Source organism: Vulpes lagopus, chromosome 3 (assembly GCF_018345385.1).
Source record: "Vulpes lagopus strain Blue_001 chromosome 3, ASM1834538v1, whole genome shotgun sequence".
NCBI lineage: Eukaryota > Metazoa > Chordata > Mammalia > Carnivora > Canidae > Vulpes > Vulpes lagopus.
This window is the reverse complement of record NC_054826.1, coordinates 107,218,890-107,242,963: the sequence shown is the minus strand read 5'-3', so window position 1 is coordinate 107,242,963 and position 24,074 is coordinate 107,218,890. Positions and strand designations below refer to the sequence as shown.

Sequence of the window (24,074 nt, the reverse complement as noted above, 5' to 3'; positions counted from 1 at the left end):
TCTTAAAAAAAAAATTGCAATCCAAACTCTTAATCTCCAGCTACCTCACTTATGTCCCAAACATGTCTCAAACTCCACATTTTAAAATCTAACTGCATTCTCAGTCCACCTTGTATATTCCTGAACATAAACACTATCCCAAGTATTTCTTGTTAATAAGCTTATTCTATCAATTTATTCCCAATCAGGAGAACCTTATGTTCTTGACTCCTACTACTCCCACATTCAACAGCTCAGAAAAATCCCAGCTTATTGCATACATCCCTCTTTAACCCCTTCCTCAGCTCAGATCCTAATGATCCTGGCTGTAGATGCTTTTTACTTTCTGGTTGGCTCTCTGGTCTCCAATTCCAAGTCTACAATGCTGCTCCATTACCCTTCTTAAAATGATCCATTCGTATACTTTGTATTTTGTTTCCAAAAGTCCAAAGCATTTCATCACTATGGTCCCAGCCTACCTCCTATACGTACTCCAAATACACTTTATACCAACCACATTATTACTTATCTCCTCCAATCCTTTGCACTTGCTCTTTCTCCTTTGCCCACATCTATACTTCTCAAATGTGGTGGAGGACCATTTAAAAAAATTCTCCAATTTCCTGTGGACCAATACTTTTAGAGACACCATACAAATTAGAAATATGATCATATGTTTAGATGTCACAGTGGTGGCATGTCTCTCCATGCTGGCTCTTAATTATGACGCCTGTCTTTATCAGGGTTAACTACAGATCTGCGCTGGTCCAAGTACCATACTTCCCACCGGCCTAAACTCTCTCTTCCCCCTGCCTGGGGAACCACCACCCAAACCCCCTCAAAGTCCAACCATCACCACTGCCTCCATTACACTTTCCTGATATTTATGCTTCATAGTCACATCCTGTTCAACACATCCACTGCCTTCCATACCCCTGGTAGAACTTATCATGTGTTATTACAATTTCTTGTGAAATGTCAAAGAGCTGCAGGCTCTCTGATGTCTGGGATACATATAAGTCATCTCTGCATCCTAAGCCTTGTGCCTATCATGTGGTAGAAGTTCAGAAATATAATTAGCAAACAAACATGTCCAACCCACCTCCATGGCGACATGCAGACAAGCAGGCACTGTAACAACTTTAAACAGAACTTTAATAACTCAGGATGTGGTCTACGACTTAAAGGCTGAATGGTCTGGGCCGGAGGCACAGAAGCGAGGCCATTAGTAGGCTGTCTGAGACTGCTGCTGGCGGTACCCGCCCCGACGCATGTAGCCCTCGTTCTTGCGGTAGCCGTCCTTCTGGTCTGGAGGGGAGAGGAGAGGGTAGGAGGACGTGAATGACGGTGAAGAGGCAGGAAGGGGACCAGAACCCTGGGAGAGCAGAGGGACAGAATAACTGACCTCGGAAGTAGCCACCATAGGTACCCTGCTTGTGGTCAAACACTCGCTCATTATTTTCCACCAAGCTGCCCAGCTTCTCAGCCAGCTGCAGGGCCAGGTTCTGTTGGGCAGTGGGCTCGGTGCGGTGCATCACCACAGTCTGCGTTGGCTGGTCCAGAGAGGCCTAATAGGAGTGAGGTAGAGAATGGATGTGACACAGATCTCCACTCCAAACTCCCCACGATGTCATCTGCCCATTTACCATCCTAGCCCTTACCATCAACTCCTCATTAATGATCATCTTGCTGATGATGGAGTGTACAGTGGGCAGGTCCAGTTCAAACATGTCAGACAGAGTCTCCATGCTGGGGAGAAAGAAGGTAGAGAGCAGGGAACAATTAGGAGCTTTGACCACAAACCTGGGGCACCTCCACTGCCTCGGGGCCCATCCTACCTGATGGAGTCATAGACACTGCTGTAGGTGAAGAGGTAGGTTCGCAGTGATTCTTCCTGGATCTTCCTGTGGGGAAAAGGGAGTAGAGGGTAGAAATCTTCAGGGAAGGAGACCAACCAGTCTTTTCCCCACCCACCATGGCCTTTCTCTTTGCTCACCTAACCAGCATGGTTCGGACTTTGTCAGCCTCAGGGAAAAGGTCCCACACTTTGCCATTCATCTTTTCATTGATGATAAAACTGTGACAGGTCTTCCAGTCGCCCATCTTCATAGCCTTGGAGGCAGCAACCACGTGTTCTCTCATGGACTCAGGGGGACCTGGAAGGTTGAGAATGAGGCAGGGCCCAGGGGAAACTTCGGACCACAGCTACTGCCTCAAGCACTGCTCAAGGAGGAACATGGGACAGGAGAGCAAACAACCAGACTTGGACTCTCTCAGCTCTCTACTAAATAGCCATGTGATTGTATAAATCACTTAATATCAAAAATATTTAGACTAAATTGGTCTCTGACATGCTTCAGAGGGATTAGTGAGCCCTCCTTGAAAATACTGGAAAATCGTTGTCTATCCTTATGTACCTTTTCCTAAAGTAAAAGCTTTCATTAGATTCTTAGATTCTCTGACCTAAATTTTTTTTTCTTTTTTTTTAAATAGGCTCTACACCCAGCATGGAGCCCAACATGGGGACTGAAGTCAGGACCCTGAGATCAAGACCTGAGCTAAGATCAAGAGCTGGACACCTAACCAACTGAGCCACTCAGGCACCCTGACCCAAAAAAATTTCTAGTGTCTCACCTGGAAGTGTATTTATCAAACTTTATTCCACCTTCTTGATTTTGACTATGTCTATATATCAGCTTACTTTTCTTTAAAGACAAAGCAGGGAAAGAAAACATGGCAAACAAAAGTAAAAGGAATTCAGAGTAGACAATAAAAGTGCCAAAACTCTACCACTAGAATGGACAGCAGGTGTAAAGAAACATGAACATGGCAGACCCTAGAACAGGGAGCAAGCTCAAAGGTATAAGAGATCAGCCCCAAAGAGAAATGTATGAATAAGATAAGTAAAAGGAAGAGAACTCAACCCTTGTGATTGGCTTCTACTTTGCCACTTTTAAAGAAGGAAGAAAAATAAATAAATAAATAAAAAATAAAGAAGGAAGAATTAGTTATACAAAGATTATATCTCTCTACAAAACAAAGGGTAGCACAGAGCTTACCCAGAAACTGCCTTTTGATCCCAGGCAGTATTAGAGAGGCAGGGACTGTAGTGAGCCAGAGAGCCCTAAATGATGGAGACAGAGCCTTTCACTGTAAATTTTCCAGTTAAAATAAAACAAAGCTTCACTACCTAAGGCAGACCAAATATGTGAAAGGGGTACCTGCACTTCACAAAACCACGCACACAACCAGTAGAGGACAGATCTGAGGGAACATGGCTGTGGACAGTAAGTGTGGTCACTTGCCAAGTGTTTCCAGGCATCAACCCCACAGGAAAAGTACAATTCAACAAATTCCTTTCCTAGTGAAATCACAACCCACCCAACCGTTGAACTGATCAATCAGTTTTCAACAAGTGATCAAAGGAGCCAATGGTAAATTCTCAAATGCCAAGGTTCTTGTTGGTTGGGAGAAAAATGTCTATACATATCAGCTGTATTAAACTTGGGTAAGTCAGGGGATCCCTGGGTGGCACAGCGGTTTGGAGCCTGCCTTTGGCCCAGGGCGCGATCCTGGAGACCGGGGATCGAATCCCACATCAGGCTCCCGGTGAATGGAGCCTGCTTCTCCCTCTGCCTGTGTCTCTGCCTCTCTCTCTCTCTCTCTGTGACTATCATAAATAAATAAAAAAAAAAAATTAAAAAAAAATTTATAAAAAAAAAAAAAAAAAAAACAACTTGGGTAAGTCACTTAACTCCCATGCCAGTTTCTTTAAAAAAAAAAAAAAAAAACCTTATTTAAATTTAATTAATTAACATAACGTGTTATTAGTTTCAGAGGTAGATGTCTGTGATTCATCAGTCTTATGTAACACTCAGTGTTCATTACATCACGTGCCCTCCTTAATGTCCATCACCCAGTTACCCTGTCCCCCCACCTCCCCTCTCCTCTAGCAACCCTCAATTTTTTCCCTATGATTAAGTCTTTTATGGTTTGTCTCCCTCTCTGATTTCATCTTTATCTTTTCCTCTCTTCACCTATGATCCTCTGGTTTGTTCCTTAAATTCCACATATGAGTGAGATCATATGATAATTGTCTTTCTCTGACTGACTTATTCCACTTAGCACAGTACCGTCCACTTCCATCCACGTTGTTGCAAATGTAAAGATTTCACTTTTTGATGGCTGAGTAATACTCCAGTGTGTGTGTGTGTGTGTGTGTGTGTGTGAATAGATGTATATATATGTATATACCATATATTTATATATATGTATACACACATACGTATCTTTATCCATTTGTCCACTGAAAGACATCTGGGCTCTTTCCATAGTCTGGCTATTGTGAACAGTGCTGTTATAAACACTGGGGTGCAGGTGCCCCTTTTAAATCACTACCATTTGTATCCTTTGGATAAATACATAATAGTGCAATTGCTCAAAAAAAAAACAAAACAAAAAAACAAAACAAAAAAAATAGTGCAATTGCTGAGTCGTTGGGTAGCTCTATTTTCAACTTTTTGAGAAATCTCCATACTGTTTTCCAGAATGTCATGCCTCAGTTTCTTAATCAGGAAAAAAGGAGGTAATAATGATGCCCATATCATAGGGTATTGTGAATGACAATTAAATGCACTGTTATCTATAAGACATTTAAAACAGTGCCAGGCAGAAAAGAAGTACTATGTGAGTTTATGCTAAATAAAACATCACTGGAATCAGGTCATGGAGAGTTTAACTTAGAGACTGAGGAGGTTGGACTTTGCAAAGAACTTTGAAAGATGCTAGGGATATATAACACCATATATTCGGTAGAAAGATAATGCTGAGAAATAAGAGACTAAAGGAGAGAATGAGAGAAAAAGGAGCTTAATCTGTAAGCTAAGACAATGTATCCCACAGCCTACTAAGTAAAAAGGATGATTCTAGGTTCTACACAGAGAGGTCACTGCATCAAACAGAATCCTCTTGTGTGAAATTATTCCCTTCAGCTTCTCTTAATCCTCTGAATAAAAAGGCATCAAAGATGGGCGCCTGGGCTCAGCTGGTTAAGCGTCTGCCTTTGGCTTAGGTCATAATCTCAGGGTTCTGGGACTGAGCCCTGCATGGGGCTCTCTGCTTGATGGGCAGTCTACTTCTCCCTTCCCCCACCCCTGCTTGCACGTTCTCTCTCTCTCAAAATTTTTTTAAAAAAAGCATCAAGGGACAAATGAGCAAAGTCTGCTGCATTGCAGAGCCCCATACTCACCCAACAAGGGCTGCCGCTCGCCCACCCGCAGCTGGTGATGGAACTGCTTGCTGATCATGCGTCGGCGGGCGTCACTCTCATGGGCAGCCATGTAAGGGATCTCCAGGAGCATGGCAGACACCAGATAAACACACTCCAGCAGCTCCAGGTTGATATGTAGGTGGAAGGGCACCTGCCGGCGCCGCTCCACCTTCTCCTGCTCCTGGTTGCGCTCCTGCAGGCTCCGCAACAGCAGCCCCTGGCCCAGAAGCTCCTTGGCCCGGCCGCTTGACTGAATGTCCAGTAGGGCATTGTGAGCGTCCTTGGTCAGGCCTTGGCGGAAAGCACATATGCCCAGCTGCACCATGGTGCGATTGTACAGGATCTGGGAATGAAGGACAATGCACTCAGAAGTGGTAACTACAAGGCGGGCTACTCATCCAATCAACAAATATACACTGAGCACCTATGAGGTGCTGAGCACTAGGCTATCGGCTGGGACAGAGAACAAACCAGATGAGTTCCCATCCTCTCATGGAGCTTACATTCTAGGGATAAGGGGATGAAGAGCAAAATGACCACAATATGCAGATGGAGACTCATGCCAAGGAGAAAAATAAAACAGAGAAGGGAGTTAAGAAGGGAGTGGTGGTGGTGGGAACTCACAATTTTATGCAGGATAACTAGGGAAGGCCTCATTTTGAAGGGAATGTTTAAATAAAAACCTGACAGAAAAAGGGGAACAAGTCGTGCAGGTATCTGTAAGAAGAGTATTCTCGAGAAAAGGAAAACTCAATGCAAAAAGGCCTCGTGGAGGAGCTGTACCAGGTGTACTCAAGGAATCAGTCTAGAACTGTAAAGATGTAAGCGTATACTGGATAGGCAAGCGTCCTTTAGGCCAAAAGCATTAATACTTTTAAGATGGGGAAACCATAGGAAGGTTCGGAGAAAATAAGAGATATAACCTGAGTTAAAGGGTTAACCCTGGCTGCTGTATTAGGACAGCCTGAAAGGAGAGAAGGCCAGAAGCAGAGACCAGAAAGGTGAGGGTGGCTCAGATCAGAGGGTAGCAGTGGAAGGGATAAATGGACTCTGAACAGAAATGGCTGGGGAATCAGATGAGGGATCTGAGAGTAAAACAAGAATTGAATTTGACTCTAAAGTTTCTGGCCTAGGCAACTGAAAATACGGACTTGTCACAAATTACGATAGGGGAAAATTTTAGGTAGTACAGATGTGGGGAGGAGGGCAGATAAAGTCTTTACTGATAACAATTAAAAGTATATAGGTCAGTAGTAGTCCTGAACATAGATGCAAAGAGCCTGAAAAAATACTAGCAAAGAAAGTCCAGCAATAAATAAAAAAGATAATAGATCATGATCAAGTAGACTACATCTCTGGCATGAAAAGCTGATATAAAAATCTAAAATCATAGTTACCATATGAACACAATAAAGGAGACTTAACTGCATCATTTTAGTAGATGCAAGAAAAGCTCTTGACAAAATTCAACATTTATTTAGGACAAAATTTATCAGTCAACTAGGATCAGAAGAGAACTTTGTCAATCTGAGAAAGTGTATCAACAGCTAACATTATACTTAGTGGTAAAATGTTGACCACCTCCCTAAAACAGGGGACAATGCAAGGTGTTTGCTCTCACTACTTCTATGCAGCACTAAGTACTAGAGATTTGAGTTACTGCAATATATCAAGAAAGAAAGAAAAAAGGAGAGGCACCTGGATGACAGTCTGCTAAGCATCTGCCTTCAGCTCAGGTCAGGATCTCCTGGGATCCAGGCCTGCCTCAGGCTCCCTGCTCAGTGGGTAATCTGCTTTTCCCTTTCCCTCTGCCCCTCTCTCGTGCTCACACTCTCTCTCTCTCAAATAAATAAAATCTTTCAAAAGAAAGAAAAAAAGAGAAGCCATAAAGACTGATATAGTAATAAAATGGTCTGTAGGCAGATAACATGACTATTTCAGCAGCAAAGCTAAACCGGTGAACAGAATACTAAAACAAATTAAGTGAATTTAGCAAAACAGATGCATTCAAGGCCAAAATACAAAAATGAATTCTATTTTTATATGTCAGTAATTAACAACCGGAAAATGAGATAAACCAATTACATTTTTTTTTAATTTTTAAAAAAGATTTTATTTATTCATTAGAGACATAGAGAGAGGGGTAGAGACACAGGCAGAGGGAGAAGCAGATTCCACACAGGGAGTCCGATGTGGGACTCGATCCCGGGACTCCAGGATCATGACCCTGAGCTGAAGGCAGAAGCTTAAACACTGAGCCACCCAGGCATCCTAAAACCAATTACATTTACAACAGCATTGAAATGCATAACATTCATAAATAATTTTTCTTTTCTTTTTTTTAAAGAGAGACAGAGAGAGAGAAAGCACAAGGGATGGGGGGTGCATAGGAACATGCTTCACACCCAGCATGCAGCCCAGTCCATCTCATAACCCTGATATCATAACCGGAGCCGAAACCAAGAGTCAGAGGCTTAACTGACAGCCACTCAGACACCCCTTCAGGAATAATTTCTTAAAAGACATGTAATAGGGATGCTTGGGTGGCTCGGTGGTTGAGTGCCTTTGGGTCAGGTGGTGATCCCGGGGTCCTGGGATTGAGTCCCACATCTGGCTCCCCACAGGGAGTCTGCTTCTCCCTGCCTGTGTCTCTGCCTTTCTGTGTCTCTCATGAATAAATAAATAAAATATTAAAAAAAAAAGACATGTAATAACTCTACACAGAACACTGAAGAAAAAAATGAAACAAAGAGGTAAGATTGAAAGGTTCAGTGTTGTTATTAAGACATCAATTCCCTCAAAACTGATTTATAGATTCCATAGAATTCCAGCAGGTGTTTTTTGTAGAAACTGTCAGAATTCTAAAATTTATTTGGAAATGCAAAAGTTACAGAATATCCAAAGCATTCTTAAAAAGAACAAAGCAGGACTTATACTACCTGACTTCAAGACTTACAGGCAGAGTAATCAAGATAGTATGGGACTGGCACAAAGACAAACGAATGAATGAATGAAACAGAAGAGAACAAAAATACACTTACACTTACAACCATATGTTTTTTTCATGTGGTTTTCCACAAAGGCACCAGAACAGTATGATGGGGAAAGAATGTCTTTGACTCTGACATCATATCCTATATCAAAACCATAGACCTAAATGTGAAAGCTAAAACCTTCAAGAACTTAAAAGGGTTAAAAAAAAAAAAAAGTATCGAACTGTGAAGGTTTCTTTAGATAGGACCCCAAAAATAATAAGCATAAAAGAAAAAACTGAAATTATACTACACCACAAGACATGGTATTAAAAATGAATAGGGAGGGATCCCTGGGTGGCTCAGCGGTTTAGTGCCGCCTTCAGCCCAGGGCCTGATTCTGGAGACCCAGGATTAAGTCCCACATCGGGCTCCCAGCATGGAGCCTGCTTCTCCCTCTGCCTCTCTCTCCTGTGTCTCTCATGAATAAATAAATAAAATATTTTTAAAAATTAATAAAATAAAATACAAAATAAAATAAATAAATAAAAATAAAATAAAATAAAATAAAGAAATGAAATGAAATGAAAAATGAAATGAAAAAAAAAAAAAAAAGAAAAATGAAATGAAAATGAATAGGGATCCCTGGGTGGCGCAGCAGTTTGTCACCTGCCTTTGGCCCAGGGCGTGATCCTGGAGACCCGGGATCGAATCCCACGTCAGGCTCCTGGTGCATGGAGCCTGCTTCTCCCTCTGCCTATGTCTCTGCCTCTCTCTCTCTATCTGTGTGACTATCATAAATATAAATTAATTAATTAATCAAAAAAAGAAAATGAAGAGGTAGACCACAGACAGGAAAAAAATATTTGGAGAATGTTTATCTGACAAAGAACTGGTATCTAATAATAAGTAGTCGATTTCAGGGGTTATCAGGGAACTACGAACCAACACCATAATGAGATACCATTAAACCACCACCAATGTGGCTTAAATGAAAAAGATCAACAATGCAAAATATGGGTAAGGCGTATAATACCCATACATTCTGGTAGGAGTTTCATTCTTATGAAACTGGACATACACCTACGCTTTGATACACCAGTTTTGCTCTTAACTATTTACCCAAGAGAAAATGTACAGCAACATAAAGGCTTATAAATGTTCATGACAGCTTTGCTGTCCACACTGGAAACAGACCAGGAGTCTATGAAGAGGGGAACCGATCAAGAACTTCAGATAGGGCAGCCCGGGTGGCTCAGTGGTTTAGGGCCACCTTCATCCCAGGGCGTGATCTTGGAAACCCGGGATCAAGTCCCAGGTCAGGCTCCCTGCAAGAAGCCTGCTTTTCCCTCTGCCTGTGTGTCTGCCTCTCTCTCTCTGTGTCTCTCGTGTATAAATAAATAAAATCTTAAAAAAAAAAAAAGAACTTGAGATAAATTCACGCACTGGAATAAGAAGGAACAAATGCGAATGCTATTTAAAAACTGCCATCACATGGGCTCGCCTCAGGTTCACAATGTGTATACTTCTAAGTGTCAATATCGCTTCATTGTTTGAAACACACATTTACTAGACCTGAACTTAGATATGGCTGTCACCCTCCCATGTGAAAATGTCCCCACGACACTACCACATGTACAGTCAGCAGTCCTGCTGTCATGTCCCAACACACCACACCACATCTGGGTCCTGCCTTTCCTTAGTTTAACAACTTAAGGTTTTTCTCTCCTTTTATAATAAAAGACCTTCTAATGCTCTCAACCAGATACACAGGAGGGACAATAAACATTAATGGAACCCAAATCTCCATCCCAGAGACCTCTAGTGGTATCAGAACAGGACAATACCCTAACATGCAGAAGGATCGAAGAATGGTGGCATCTGGGAAGGACCAAGTGTCCACTCATATCTCCACCAGCCAGAGAGGTGGCTAACCTGGTTGAGCTATTCTGACCATGGACAGGAGCCTGGCTTGTTCTTCCCTTTGCTACCAGGGCCAGAGTGCCTCCTTCCCATCCTACCTGTACTGGTGGGTCCGCATGCTGAATATTGTCTTGCAGGTGACTCATGAGCATGAGGTCCCGGGCTTGGTACCAGCGGGAGTGCAGGGCATGGTGGTAGATATGGCAAAGGATGGCACACGTGCGGATGCGGTCCGTGCGGTCCTTGGCGTAGATGTACTTGCACAGCCTCTCCATCAGCACAGCTGAGTCCTCACCCTCATTCTCTGCCTGGTCTTGCTCAGACTGCGGGGGAGGGTGAGCAGTGGCAGGATGTTGTTAGAGAAAAAGATCCGGCAGAGCAGAGACCCTGGCTCAGGCTTCACAACCAAAGGCTAGGCTCCATCCAGCCCTGTTCCTGTCCCTCCCAGCTCCCCTCCCGACTCCACCTCCGAGAATTCCCAGGGAACAGATTCTGCCATTAAGTCCAGACAGATGTCATCCCTCTCCCGAGACTCACCTTTGAGGAGCCCTCTGGGGGGGTGAGCTGCCGCTGGTGGGCCTTGTAATCAAATTTGTAGTAGGTGTGGAGGATGCGCCTCAAGTAGACTCGACAGATCTCCTCGGTGGTGCCCTTCTCTTCCAGGTAGCGCTGCACACGCTCGATGATGGCACACACCTGCGCCTCGTCCTTCAGATGCTCCACGTACTCTGGCAGGGAAAGCCCCCCTCTGCTCAGCCAGGCACCTGGCTTTCCCCATTCTCTGCCCCAGAACTGTCCAGCCACCTCTACCCATGTGCAGTCTCCTCACTGTGCCCTGAAAACACCATCTCTTCCCCAGACACTCCCTTTCTGTTCCTGTCCGTGAGCTCTTCTGCTACTTCCTCCCCTGATTAAGTCCTCCTTCTCATTCAGATCTTATCTCAGATGGCCCCTGCCTTAAAATGTTTTCTTCAACCATTACCTACAGTGGCTATCCTGTCTCCCACTATCACAGGTCCCTATTTGAATTTCGAATGCACCCTGCACATGATCTACAACTGCCTCATTTTATTTACATGTTGAAATGTCTTTCTCCAGGACTGAAATGTAAGCTCCATGAGAGGAAATGGCCTCTGGCTGCCTCACTCACCACTGTAGCCCTGACTCAGTAGGCACATGTGGGTATTAATATTTCACTTAGTAAATATCCTGTACTTCCTCCAACCCAAATGCCTCTAATCCAAGCCAAACAAGCAAAGTGGACTGAAGCCAGACCGCAATGATTCTCAAAGTACAGTCCCCAGACAGCAATATTACCTGGGAACATGTAAGAAACGCAAAATTTGGAGGCAAACCCTCCATCCCCCGCTGACCTACTGCATCAGAAGCTATGGGAGTGGGGCCTAGCATCCTCCCAGGCCATGTGGATTCTGGGGTAAGGAAGGGCTGACTCATCAGACACCCTGTCAGTATAATCCTTAGTTTTATTTTCTGCACCTTCCCACTGATGCCCATGCCTGCCTAAACTTACCTTGGGAGTGGGGATCAGTATTTTGCATTATTTTGGTAAATTCTTCATCCATTCGTTCCACCAAGGTTAAGATACAGCCACGGACACGCAGTGGCTAAAGGCGGTGGTAAAGGAGGAGCAAATAATTAGCCCAGATCTCAGTGCCAGACTTCGACCCCTCTGTCTTCACTGAGCCTTCCCAAGACAGACAATATACGCCTCCAATTAGCCTCCCATTTCTCTTTACCTGGTCAGCATTATGTAGGTTTTCACTTTCCTCCAGGATGTTCTCTCCAACAAAGATGTTGGAGTTTGCAAACAGGATGTCCATCAGCTCATTGATACAGTCCAGGCACTTCTGCCACATCTCAGGCTGTCAAGAGAGCAGAGGGCCGTCAGAGGCATGAAGGCGGAAGCAGCAGGGGCCTCCCAAGGCCCCCTTCATCAGGAATCCAGTCAACTACCAAGACGGCCTCCACAGCCCTCGAGTTTTAGGATACCAGCATCCCCCTCCCCCCCGGCCCCCGCAACCAACCCATCAGCTCAGCTCTGGGATGCTCCTCTTCATTGCCCTCACCTTCATGTACGTGGCTAGGTTCGGGTTGTAGTCATAGAGAGAGGCGATGATATTGAACTTGATCTTTACTATGACGCCCTCCCCCAGGTTGTTTTCAGACGCAATCTGAACCAATAGCTGTAGTAGTTCAATCTGGGCTGCACTGGAGAGGAGCAGAAGAGGGTGAGGCATCAGAGACAAATAAAAAAACCCTTTCCTGTCATGCAGCATGCCCTCCTCAGACAGCAAGGCGGCATCATTCCCACCACCTGCATACTTGCTTCTCCTTTATAAATTCCAAACAGAAGCAGCAATAATGCTAACAATCTGCCATCCTATTCAGTTACCAAACAATTAAAGAAAGTGAGCATTATTCCCATTTTACAGTTGGGAAAATAATCCCCAAAGTTTAAGTGACTGTTTTAAGATCAAAAGGAGAGTAAACAGCAGAAAATGGACAGGTATGTAAGTATGTTCCAAGTATACCATTCCTTCAACAGTAGCACACACAAATCTTCCCAAACTGCTATTTTCCCACCAACCTCCATCCATGTTTTAGAGAAAAAAAGAGCATTCACCCTGTAATCTCACAGGCCCATGAATCTTACCGATCTGTTCCCTTCTTGCCTCGTGCCTGTAGGATCTCATTCAACTTCTTGATGACAACAGCGTGGGTGATCTCGGTTCCCTTGGCAAACATTTTTGGCTTCTCCTAGGCAACACATGTACTATCATGTACAAGCTGATACAAACCCATTCTTGTCCTAACTTTTCTCCCAAACCAACTAGGGGGAAATCTCTCCCAAACAGCTTCCCAATTCATTTTAATATTAAAGCCCAGGGTGCTTGGGTGGTTCAGCTGGTTAAGCGTCTAGGTCTTGGTTCTGGCTCACGTCATATCTCTTGGGTCATTGAACCAAGCCTCGCATTGCACTGTGCACTCAGCACAGTCTACTTGAAGATTCTCTCCCTTCGCCTCTTTCCCCCATTCAAGCGCACACGCATGCTCTCTCAAGTAAATAAATAAATCTTAAAAAAACAAAAACAAAAACATAAACCCAAAAAACCAAAAACCACAACACTAAAGCCCTCACCTTAACAAGGGGCACTCCACCCCGGACCCTTTCCCACTCCCCGCCTTCATTGTCTTCCTCTTCCTCATCCAGGCGCTTAGATTTCCTATCGTGCTTCTTCTTGGCTTTGTCCTCCCGCTTCTTCTCAGCTGCCTTCTTGTCCTCCTCTGTGGTGGGGGCCCTGCCAGGAGACATGGCAGATGATGAAAGACCAGTCCCCACTCCACCTGAGGCGTCTCCTTCCCATGAACTTCCTCTTTTTCTCCATCAAGCCCTGGGTTCAAATTACACTCTAGAAGTAAGCTAGAGTTAACCATAACCATAACCAAAGCAAGGATTATCAAGCATGTGAATCTGCCAGATACTTACCAAGGCCTGTCACCGTATCATACCCACTAACAAAATCCTATGAAAGGAACAGTATGGCCTGATCTAATAAGGCAGAGGGGTCAATTTGGCCACTGTAGACATAGAAACAGCCTGCCATGTCGCCGCACAGCCAACCTCTCAGGTTTTCCAGAGAAAACTCAACCCTTAAGTGACATAGTTATTCTTTTAATACTAGTTGCTCTATTCTAGACTAATCTTTTTACCAGTTACCAACTAATCAGTTCGAAATTAGTGTAAAAAAATTTGCTGTTCCCAGACTGGCTCCTCTCCCCTTATGAGAATTAAACTAAATTCTGAATTTAAAAAACAATTGTTCAAGACAACAAAATTCCCTCACAAATTCCAAAAAGATCACTGGCTATCCCAAAGTGGTCTTTGACCACTTGGTGTCTGAAACCATTTCCAGATTTGAATACTTAAATATTTAATACTTCTAAATTATCTCAAACTTCATATACTGATGAACAAATCTTTCCAAACTCGATACTCAAGTTATAATCCTCATCAACTGCCATTTAAACATCTACAAATAAATTTCATTTTAACTGCTTAAAAGGTCTGAACGTGTTTTAGTTATAGTTTATAAATTTGCTAGCTGGATCAAACTTTTCCACTTGCCAAAGAATGTATGCCATAACCCCACAGTTTTCAGGTTTTTTCCCTTGTACTACTGCAATACTCTCTTTAATGACAAAAGCTCACTTTATAGGAAAATCCTTTGCAAACACGAAACATTTGCTAAACTGAAACTTCTTGGTCATATCCCTAAAGCTCTGAGAAGATCAAAACTCCTACTGCAATTTTAGAATCGATGCTGCTTAAACTTCAAAAGAACTTAATGTTTCTAGCCTAAAATTTTACTGCTAGCCATAAGGATATCAGGATTCACACTTCAAAAACGACAATGAACTCTCACCCTATGAAATTCCTTTTTTTCTTCAAGATTTCATTTTTAAGTAATCTCTATACCCAACATGGGGCTCAAATTCACAACCCCAAGATTCAGAGTTCCATGCTCCACCAACTGAGCCGGCTAGGTGTCATTTTCACCCTATGAAATTCTAATTAGACTAAAACTTGGCTTGATAGATTATACCTTGGTATATTTACATCTTGTTAGAAATTAGAAAACTAATGCTTATGCTCTCAGTTATACATCAAATCGATGCAAGCTACTTTTCCAGTGGGACATCACCAAATAAACTTCTATTAAAATATGTAGCCGAGGGATCCCTGGGTGGCGCAGCAGTTTGGCGCCTGCCTTTGGCCCGGGGCGCGATCCTGGAGACCCGGGATCGAATCCCACATCGGGCTTCCGGTGCATGGAGCCTGCTTCTCCCTCTGCCTATGTCTCTGCCTTTCTCTCTCTCTGTGTGACTATCATTAAAAAAAAAAAAAAAAAAAAATATGTAGCCGAGGGGAGGCTCAGTAGTTGAGCCTTCGGCTCTAGGCATGATCCCGGCGTTCTGAGATCATCCCACATCGGGCTCTGTGCTCAGTAGGGAGCCTGCTTCTCCCTCTGTCTGTGTCTCTGCCTCTCTCTGTGTGTCTCTCATAAATAAATAAGTAAAATCTTAAAATAAATAAATACGTAGCCAAAAGACTAAAGATATTAAGAGACAACCAACAGAAGTTAGCCCTAAAAACTATGCTGAAAATGATCATTCCATGTCCTCTTAACAATTACCGACTAGAGCCCCTATATACTCTTGCTTAGCATCCTAACAATTTAGACATTCAGTCCCACCAGAGATTTATCCTAAGGTCTACACACATACACAAACACAAAATGGCCTCCAGAAGCCAGTTAACTCTTAGTAGTAGGCAGCATCTCTGTGAAATTCCACAGGCCAATAATGCTACCAGAGGTAAATAACTTCCTCCAATACATCCTTCAAATAAAGGGTCATATTCAAGACAACACACTTAAATTTTACATGTCTTCCTCTTCTTTCTTAATCTTTTTTTTTTTTTTGCCTTTTTCCTCTATTGCTGACTCTACTACCAACAGTTAAATATAATCTAAATTTCAAACAAATCTTGATTGCTCACTGTTGAAGGGCATCAAGAGGACACGACTGCCAGCTGACCCTTGAGTTGGCCATTGGCAACAGGAAGCCCCTCACCTTCTGCCCTGTCCTTGGGATGTATGTTCTGCCCATCATTCCTATCCCGGGGGCTGTTTCAAAAACATACCTTGTGAATAATGTGTTAAAACCATCCGGACTGTATATTTGACACTGCCTGGTAAAGACCTCTATATAAACTTTTATGATTCTGGTGGTTGGGTGTGAAGATGTACTAGCCTTGTGGCTTCCAAGAAAAGTCTCATCTGTTAGTTCCCTTGCTTATTAAACCAGCCACTTGCAGCTGTCTGCCTCTCTCTTTGGTTTCTCCCTGCCAGCCAGATACTGGGGCTGGTTTCAGATTTCACTCTCAGAACACCCAAGGTGGTGAACCAACACTCGCATCTGATTAAAAGTCTAAGTGGATTAGAGGGCCTCTCCGGGGTGCCTCAGTGGTTTAGTGCTACCTTCAGCCTGGGGCATGATCCTGGAGACCCAGGATGAGTCCCATGTCGGGCTCCTTCCATGGAGCCTGCTTCTCTCTGCCTGCTTCTCCCTCTGCCTGTGTCTCTGCCTCTCTCTCTCTCTCATGAATAAATAAATAAAATCTTAAAAAAAAAGTCTAATGTGATATTTTATCAGAAGAGATCCAAGACACTGGATTTTATCAGTTTGTACTTAAGAATTACCACCCCAACTACAAATTTGGAAATATTAATGTGTGATCCAGTAATTTACCTCTAATGTCTATATAGTAAATCAACATTTTAGCCCCAAACTCACACTAATAACTTCCTTAGCTAAGAATTAATTAATCCTAAGTAAAACCCATAAGAGTCAGCCAGGACCATAATAAAGATATTCAATGAGTAACATCTTACTGCACTTGGAGAAATATTTTGGAAAAATATGGCAATTAAGAAAATAGTCACTTGGGCACCTGGGTGGCTCAGGGGTTAAATGTCTGTTTTTGGTTCAGGTCATGATCCTGGGATCCTGGGATTGAGTCCCACATCAGGCTCCCCGCGCATCGGGCTCCTCGTGGGGAGCCTGCTTCTCCCTCTATGTCTCTGCCTCTCTATGAATGAATGAGTGAATGAAAGAAAAGAAAGAAGAAGGAAAGGAAAGGAAAGGAGAAGGAGAAGGAGAAGGAGAAGGAGAAGGAGAAGGAGAAGGGAAGAGAAGAGAAGAGAAAGAGAAACTGGGTGGTTCAGTTGGTTAAATGTCTGCCTTCAGCTCAGGTCATGATCCCAGAGTCCTGGAATTGAGCCTCGCACTGGGATCCCTGCAGAGAAGCCTGCTTCTCCCTCATCCTCCATCCTCCCCCCAGGCGTGGGTGCTCGCACAAGAATCTTAAAAAAGAAGGGACACCCGGGTGGCTCAACAGTTGAGCGTCTGCCTTTGGCTCAGGGCATGATCCCAGAATCCCAGGATGGAGTCCCATATCAGGCTTCCTGCATGGAGCCTGCTTCTTCCTCTGCCTATGTCTCTGCCTCTCTACCTCTGTGTCTCTCATGAATAAATCTTTAAAAAAGAAAAAACCACTTGAAAAAGAAAAGCGATTTAAAAGTTCACTAAACGGATTCCTTAAGGCATTCCCATAGATAGACTTATCCTGATTACAAAATTAAATAGAACAAAAGCTCTAATGTTTCTTATAATATCTGTGATTATCCTCGTATTTTCAGCCCAAATCCACTACCTAATGTCCAAGTCCCTTAATGTTGCCAGACAGCCTTATTCCATACCAAAAAGAGACAGAAGCTCTTGAGATTAAACCCATTCCTTTAACCAAAAAAAATGAAAGCTGAAAAAATGTGATGAAGAAAAAAGTATAGATTGGTTTAATATGGAGACACTGAAAAAAGATCTTGGCAGACATTATGGAAACAGACGGTTATGCTTCTAGAAAACCCATTCACAACTAACACTAACCCTGGCTGGCTTAGCTAATGAGAAAATACGTGTGATCAAAATTCACTGTTCCCATACCATCTGTGATTTCTCTCTCCTTGTTCTTTTTCCTCTTATACAAATCTTGCTTTTGTCTTGGTTTGGAAATCAACCTTAAAAACTGATTTCGAGGGCAGCCCTGGTGGCTCGGTGGTTTAGTGCTGCCTTTGGCCCAGGGCCTGATCCTGGGGACCTGGGATCGAGTCCCACGTCGGACTCCCTGCATGGGGCCTGCTTCTCCCTCTGTGTCTCTGCCTCTCTCTCTCTCACACTGCATCTCTCATGAATAAATAAATAAAATCTTAAAAAAAAAAAAAAAACTGGTTTCGTGACACAAGTAAAACAGTCTCTGAATTATTCTTTGACATAAAGTCAAATTCAATGTCAAAGACCTTTGAGGATGCCATCGTTGACCGAACCTGTCAAATGGAATTTTAACTCAATCTAATTCTAGATTTTTTTTTAATTAAGTATACAAAATAAGATTTCACTGGCTTAAAATATATATCAAGGGTAATCTCTAAAAAGATAGCATGTAACTTCCAAACCAATAGAGAGAAACATGTTAAGAGGGAAAAAAAGAATACAATCTAGACATGGCTTAAGAAGTAGAAAAGTCAGTGAGAAAGAAAATAGAAGATAGGATTAACCTCAATTATTGAGTGAAAAGCCAAATCCCTCTCAATTACCGTAACACATTGTGTGATTCCATTTACATTATATTCTCTACAAAGGGTGAATTTATCTAGAGACAGAAAGCAAATCAGTGGTTGCTGGCTGGGGTGGGTGGGGTGGGAGCAGAGGACAACACCACACACACCAGAAAGACCACTGCATGATCAGAGGTTTGGAATTTTCAGCCTCACCATGACTAGGAGAGAAACAAGGGCTGAAAACAGAGCAATCAGTGAGTAATGACTTAACTGATCACACATTTTTAATAAAACCTCTATAAGTTGGGATCCCTGGGTGGCGCAGCGGTTTGGCGCCTGCCTTTGGCCCAGGGCGCGATCCTGGAGACCCGGGATCGAATCCCACGTCAGGCTCCCGGTGCATGGAGCCTGCTTCTCCCTCTGCCTGTGTCTCTGCCTCTCTCTCGCTCTCTGTGTGACTATCATAAATGAATAAAAATTAAAAAAAAAAAAAAAAAAAAAAAAACCTCTATAAGCATCCCCAAATGATGACGTTTGGAATGCTCCGTGGTTGCTAAACACACTGTGGTGCCAGGAGTGTGGTGCATCCAGATAGGGCATAGAAGCTCTGTGCCTGTTCTCCCACACCATGCCCTGTGCATCTCTTCCACTTGGTTCTTCCTGAGTTGTATGTACCCTTTAAAATAAACGGGTAATAGCAAGTAGAGCGCTCTCTCAAGTTCTGTGGATTGTTCTAGCAAATTATCGAAATTGAGGAGGGCAGGATCCTGGGTGGCTCAGCGGTTTAGCGCCTGCCTTTGGCCCAGGGCGCAATCCTGGAGTCCCGGGATTGATCCCACATCAGGCTGCCTGCATGGAGCCTCTCTCTCTGTGTCTCTCATGAATAAATAAATTAAAAAAAAAAAGAAACTGAGGAGGGAGTTGTGAAAACTCGGAATTTATAGCTGGTTGGTCAGAAGTACAAGAGCCAAACCTGGGTCTTGCCACTGGTTTTTTTTCTTTCTTTTTTTTTTTTTTCAGTGTATAGTTTATTTTTTTAAAAGATTTTATTTATTTTTCATGATAGACATAGAGAGAGAAAGAGAGGCAGAAAGAGAAGCAGGCTCCCTGTGGGGAGCCTGACATGGGACTTGATCCTGGGACTCCAGGATTGCGCCCTGGGCCAAAGGCAGGCGCTAAACCGCTGAGCCACCCAGGGATCCCCTTGCCACTGGTTTCTTAGGTGGGGGCAGTACTGTAGGGCTGAGCCCTTAATCTGTGGGGTTGGCAATAACTCTGGGTCGTTTCAGACTGAGCTGCATGTGGAACACCACATTGATGGCCAGAAAGTTGGAGAACCGGTAGGTGTAAGGAAAAAAAAAACCCCGCAGAGATGGTGTCAGAAATGCTATAAACAAACACATCAGATATACATGCCTCCTGGGCTTGACCAGTCAAGTGGAACACAGAGTAAGAAAGGCTTCTCAACAAAAAGGTGACTGCAGGATTCCTACGCTTCCCCACTATGGCCCAAGGCACCACTTTTTTCCTTACTTTTTAAGGAACCTTGAAGCCAGCACTGTCTGCTTCCCTTCTTCCTCCTCTGAGTCAGAGTCAGAAGATGTGGAACCCGTATCCCAGTCTTCATCATCTTCTGAATCTTCTGAGTCCTCCTCATCATCCTTAGAGAAATAAGAGCATCAGCAGGAAAAAGGCTGGAGACTGACTGGTTTCCCTGCCCGCACAAGTCCCAGGAATTTTCGGGAGCAGAATAAGAGTAGATACTCAAGAATGATCATATGAAGAGCTGGACTGGGCCACCAAGACCCAGAGAGAAGTGCAGACTTGCTCCAGGGACCCACAGTTCTCCGGGGGACAGAGTGGGGTCTTGAAACTACTGCCCCATGTTTCAGGGCACTCAGTGCTCTAATCCAAGACAAAGCCTGTTCTCAAACCAGGCTCCACTAAACCCTACCTCTCCCAATCCTAGGGCTGTCAGTTGTCATTTCCCCCAGGAACTTGAGAATGGTCCATGGCAGGCAAATCGCCCTTCATAGTCTCACTGTGGCTCTTACCTCCATCTTTTTGAGGAACTTGCGACTCTCTCCAGAAGGAGCTTCTGATTTCTTCTTTAGGAAAGCTGCAGCACTGACTCCGTCCTCATCCTCATCCTCATCTGAAGAGCCTGGTGGGAAAGGAGAGAGAAAAGAGAGAGAGTGTGATGAATAAGGCAGAAGGGCAACCAAGAAAGCAGGCCAAAGGATCCCCTGACTGTGAACTCATAATCATTAGCAGTGAGGGTCCCCCTCACCTTCTGAATCCTCCTCGTTCTTCTCGGCGTCTTCGTCCGCAGACTGCTCAGGGTTCTTAACAAGGGAGATGTGAGAATAATTAATGATGCCTGCCAACCACTGCCCCATCCTCCCTATTCTCCCCCTCCACCCTAGTGCTATGTGTCCTGAATCCTTCTCCAGTTACCCCTTCCATTTGCAAATACTCTTCTGTCTCTCTTGGGGGGGGGGATCACTGTCCCCACAGTTCAGAAAGTCTATCTCTAGCATCCTCACCTGCTTGTAATTTGTAATGTGGGACTCGAAATCTCGGTTGTATTTTCGGATCTTCTGGCGTAGGGTGCTCAGGGCCTTGGCATTGTTCTTGTTCATCTTCTTCTTCCCTTCCTTATCCTCCCATAGCTAAAGGACAGGAGAGGGGAAAAAAGTAGAATAGGGATGTGAGACTAAACAGTATTACCTAAATCTCAGGCTTATGGGACACCTGAGTGGCTCAGCAGTTGGGTGTCTGCCTTTGGCTCAGGGCATGATCCTGGAGTCCCAGGATCCGGTCCCACACTGGGGTTCCTGCATGGGGCCTGCTTCTCCCTCTGCCTATGTTTGTACTTCTTCTCTCTCTCTCTCTCTCTCTCTCCCTGTGTGTGTCTCTCGTGAGTAAATAAATAAAATACTTATAAATCAATCAATCAATCTCAGGCTTCACCACAACCACGATGATGAGTTTTGCTATCTGTACACCATCTGTACTGCTTACCAACTGCATTTATTAGCTTATTTTTAAAAAAGATCCTTTGTATTTCACCACCAAAGGGGAAAAAAAAAAAACACAAACAAGAATAGGAAAATAAGGGACTAAAATTCTTGACCAAAAAAGGTCCTGGACTCTCCTTGCTTCACCCCTCTTTTTCTCAGGCTCTAGGAACTACTATATGGATAGCAAACAACCAAGAGAAGACAGGACCCCTGGAAGTGGGTTAGGACCAGGCCCCAGGTCCACAATCCCCTCTGGATCCTCTCTCACCTGCAGGCATCATACCTCATTAAGATAATCCTCTAGATCAGCCAGGATGCGGATATAGAACCGGGGGACACCTTCCTTGTCCACAATGCTCTTAGCCTTCCATATGCTTTTCCCAGGAGCTCAAACTCTTCCAGGCACTTGGTGACATCCCGAATCTTCATGGCATTACGGATGGTCCGGATGAGATTGGTCAGCTCCTCAAACCTGTGTTGGAGCCCAAAACCACATTGGACGTGCTCACCAACATCAGAAAACCCACTACTGCTACAGAGATTCCCCATGATCTGGCCTCCCCATGGCCTCACCTCTTGTCCTTCGCACTTCGGACAACTCTCTTGGTATCTTCTTCATCCTCACTCAGCAACAACGGCCTGTTTGAAAGAACAGACACCATTAACTTCCCTTCCTTGCTCCAGTCTTTTCAAGTGATCTCTATTTCCCTTCTCAGTGAACCCAAAAGAACAAAATTACTCAAGCCATCATACCACACTTATCCTTAATGCTTCCTCTTCAAAACCTCATCATATACAACTCACTCATCTAAGCCTACTTCAGTTATGCCATTCTGTCAAACACTGTTACATATACAAAGAGGACTATCTCCATCCTCTCAAAAATAAAGCTATTTTCTGTGTCAGAAAACTAATTACACAAAGACACAAATAACTAAGAACTGAAAGAAATCAAGAAAAAAGGGTACTCCAGCTAGAATGAATGGAAAAGGCTTTAAGAAGGTGGTACTTAAATTAAATCACAGAAAGCAATGTTTCCTAGATTGTGAGAGGCCATGGGCAAGGAAAAAGTCCCAATGGCTTTTAACACCTCCACTACTAGCACGTTTCTTTAGTAAGGAAAGACTATACTACAGCCATATCTCCATTCTTTTTCTTCCCGTTTTATTAATTTACCAAATATTTTGTATTTTAAAGTAAGTGATGTTGGTTTTTCCAATTGTGGCAATAATAAAAAATCATATTCCGGGAGATATATGTGCATATGTATATGTATTATTAAACAGTGGCACAAGAATATAGAAAATGTGCAAGTGGCATGTATGAAGTTCAAGAAACAACATTCCAGTTTCAAAAAGTGAATAGAGTTTTTATTTTGCAGAGACAGGGGATGCGGTTGAGTGTCTGCCTTTGACTCAGGTCCGGAGTCCTGGGATGGAGTCCTGCACTGGGCTCCCCGCGAGGAGCCTGCTTCTCCCTCTGCCTGTGTCTCTGCCTCTCTATGTGTGTCTCCCATGAATAAACAAATAAAATCTTTTTTGCAGAGACAGGAGTACGCCATTTCAGTAAATATCAGAAACAGGACAATGGATAATGATGAGCCAGCCCTCAGTACCAGGTGGTGGGGCTTCAGGAGCCACATCCAGCAGCTCTCAAATACCAAGTGAGCATTCTGGATTTCTTGTGAGCAGGATTTTTTTGGTGGTAAGAGGAACTGAGAACTTTTGGAGTCCGATGCCGAGCGGAGAGAGGGTACAGAGGCTGTGAACACGCAGGCCAGTTACGAAGCTGATGCAACAGACCCAGCCAGTGCGAAATCTCTTCTGACTCCAACACCGGGCGCCCGGCGGATGGACTCCCACAATTCACAGCACCCTGAAGCGTGAAGGTTGTCCCTTCGACACTGCTCTGGTCTCTTAAACTCTCGCCGCCTCCTCCATTCCCCTCCCACATACGCGGCCTTCCCGAGCACTCCCCGACCGGTCACCGCGGCGCAGGCCCCCCACTCACTGTTTGCCGTAGTTGCCCCCGACAGGTTTGGTGACGAGCTCTTCCCCCGACAGAGACGACTCGGACTCGCTGTCCGAACCGGTGGTGAAAAACCGCGACATGGCGACGGCGCTGAGAGGCTGCGGCGGGCGCAGCGGGACCTGCGGGAAAGCCGGAGTCACAGACCGCAAGAATGGGCCGGGGTCGCTACTTCCCGACCTCTACTTCTCACCCTCCCCGCAAATACCCCGATTTGCGTCCCCACCTCAAAGGCCAAGGCCCGAGAAACACAACCCGTCGGAGCTCGCAAGCCACACCACGAAGCCGCAACAGCGGAAATACGAAAAGAAGGAAGGCGGGACCTCTACGTCATTTCCGGGAGACTGACTAACTATACTGGTGACTACAACTCCCAGCGGTCTTCGCGCCGGAAGGGGCGTGGCAGGCTTGACGTAACCTTGGCAGGTGGGGCGGTGCCTGGAGAATCTCAAAGCCTGTCGCGGTTTGTTACTCGCACGAACCACCTGAGGAATCAGAGTTTCAGGGCCAGGAGTTTACTTTCTTATAAAGCTCCCACGTAACGCTGAGCTGCTAGGTTTTGGAGCTAGGGCTTTAAAGCAAACTGAGAATCAGACTTTGGATTCAAATCCTGGATCCCCACTTTGTGTAAATTAGGGAAATTTCCTAACCTCTCTGTGCTTCATTCTCCCCACCTGTA

The 24,074-nt window shown here is 44.3% G+C and overlaps 1 protein-coding gene across 1 annotated transcript; it reads right to left on the bottom strand.

Moving 5' to 3' along the window:
- Positions 1-1,117: 1,117 nt before the first annotated feature.
- Positions 1,118-23,710, bottom strand: LOC121488085 (eukaryotic translation initiation factor 3 subunit C-like). Its single transcript, XM_041750363.1, is given in 22 exon segments — positions 1,118-1,287; positions 1,385-1,547; positions 1,641-1,728; positions 1,818-1,883; positions 1,976-2,135; positions 5,228-5,591; positions 10,242-10,466; positions 10,681-10,871; positions 11,675-11,768; positions 11,901-12,026; positions 12,231-12,372; positions 12,818-12,921; positions 13,304-13,463; positions 19,878-20,005; positions 20,399-20,508; positions 20,635-20,689; positions 20,891-21,016; positions 21,651-21,733; positions 21,736-21,839; positions 21,941-22,006; positions 23,378-23,517; positions 23,622-23,710. Coding segments are annotated over 21 exon segments (2,739 nt in total). The 5' UTR covers positions 23,479-23,517; positions 23,622-23,710; the 3' UTR covers positions 1,118-1,204.
- Between the last annotated feature and the right edge of the window lie 364 nt (positions 23,711-24,074).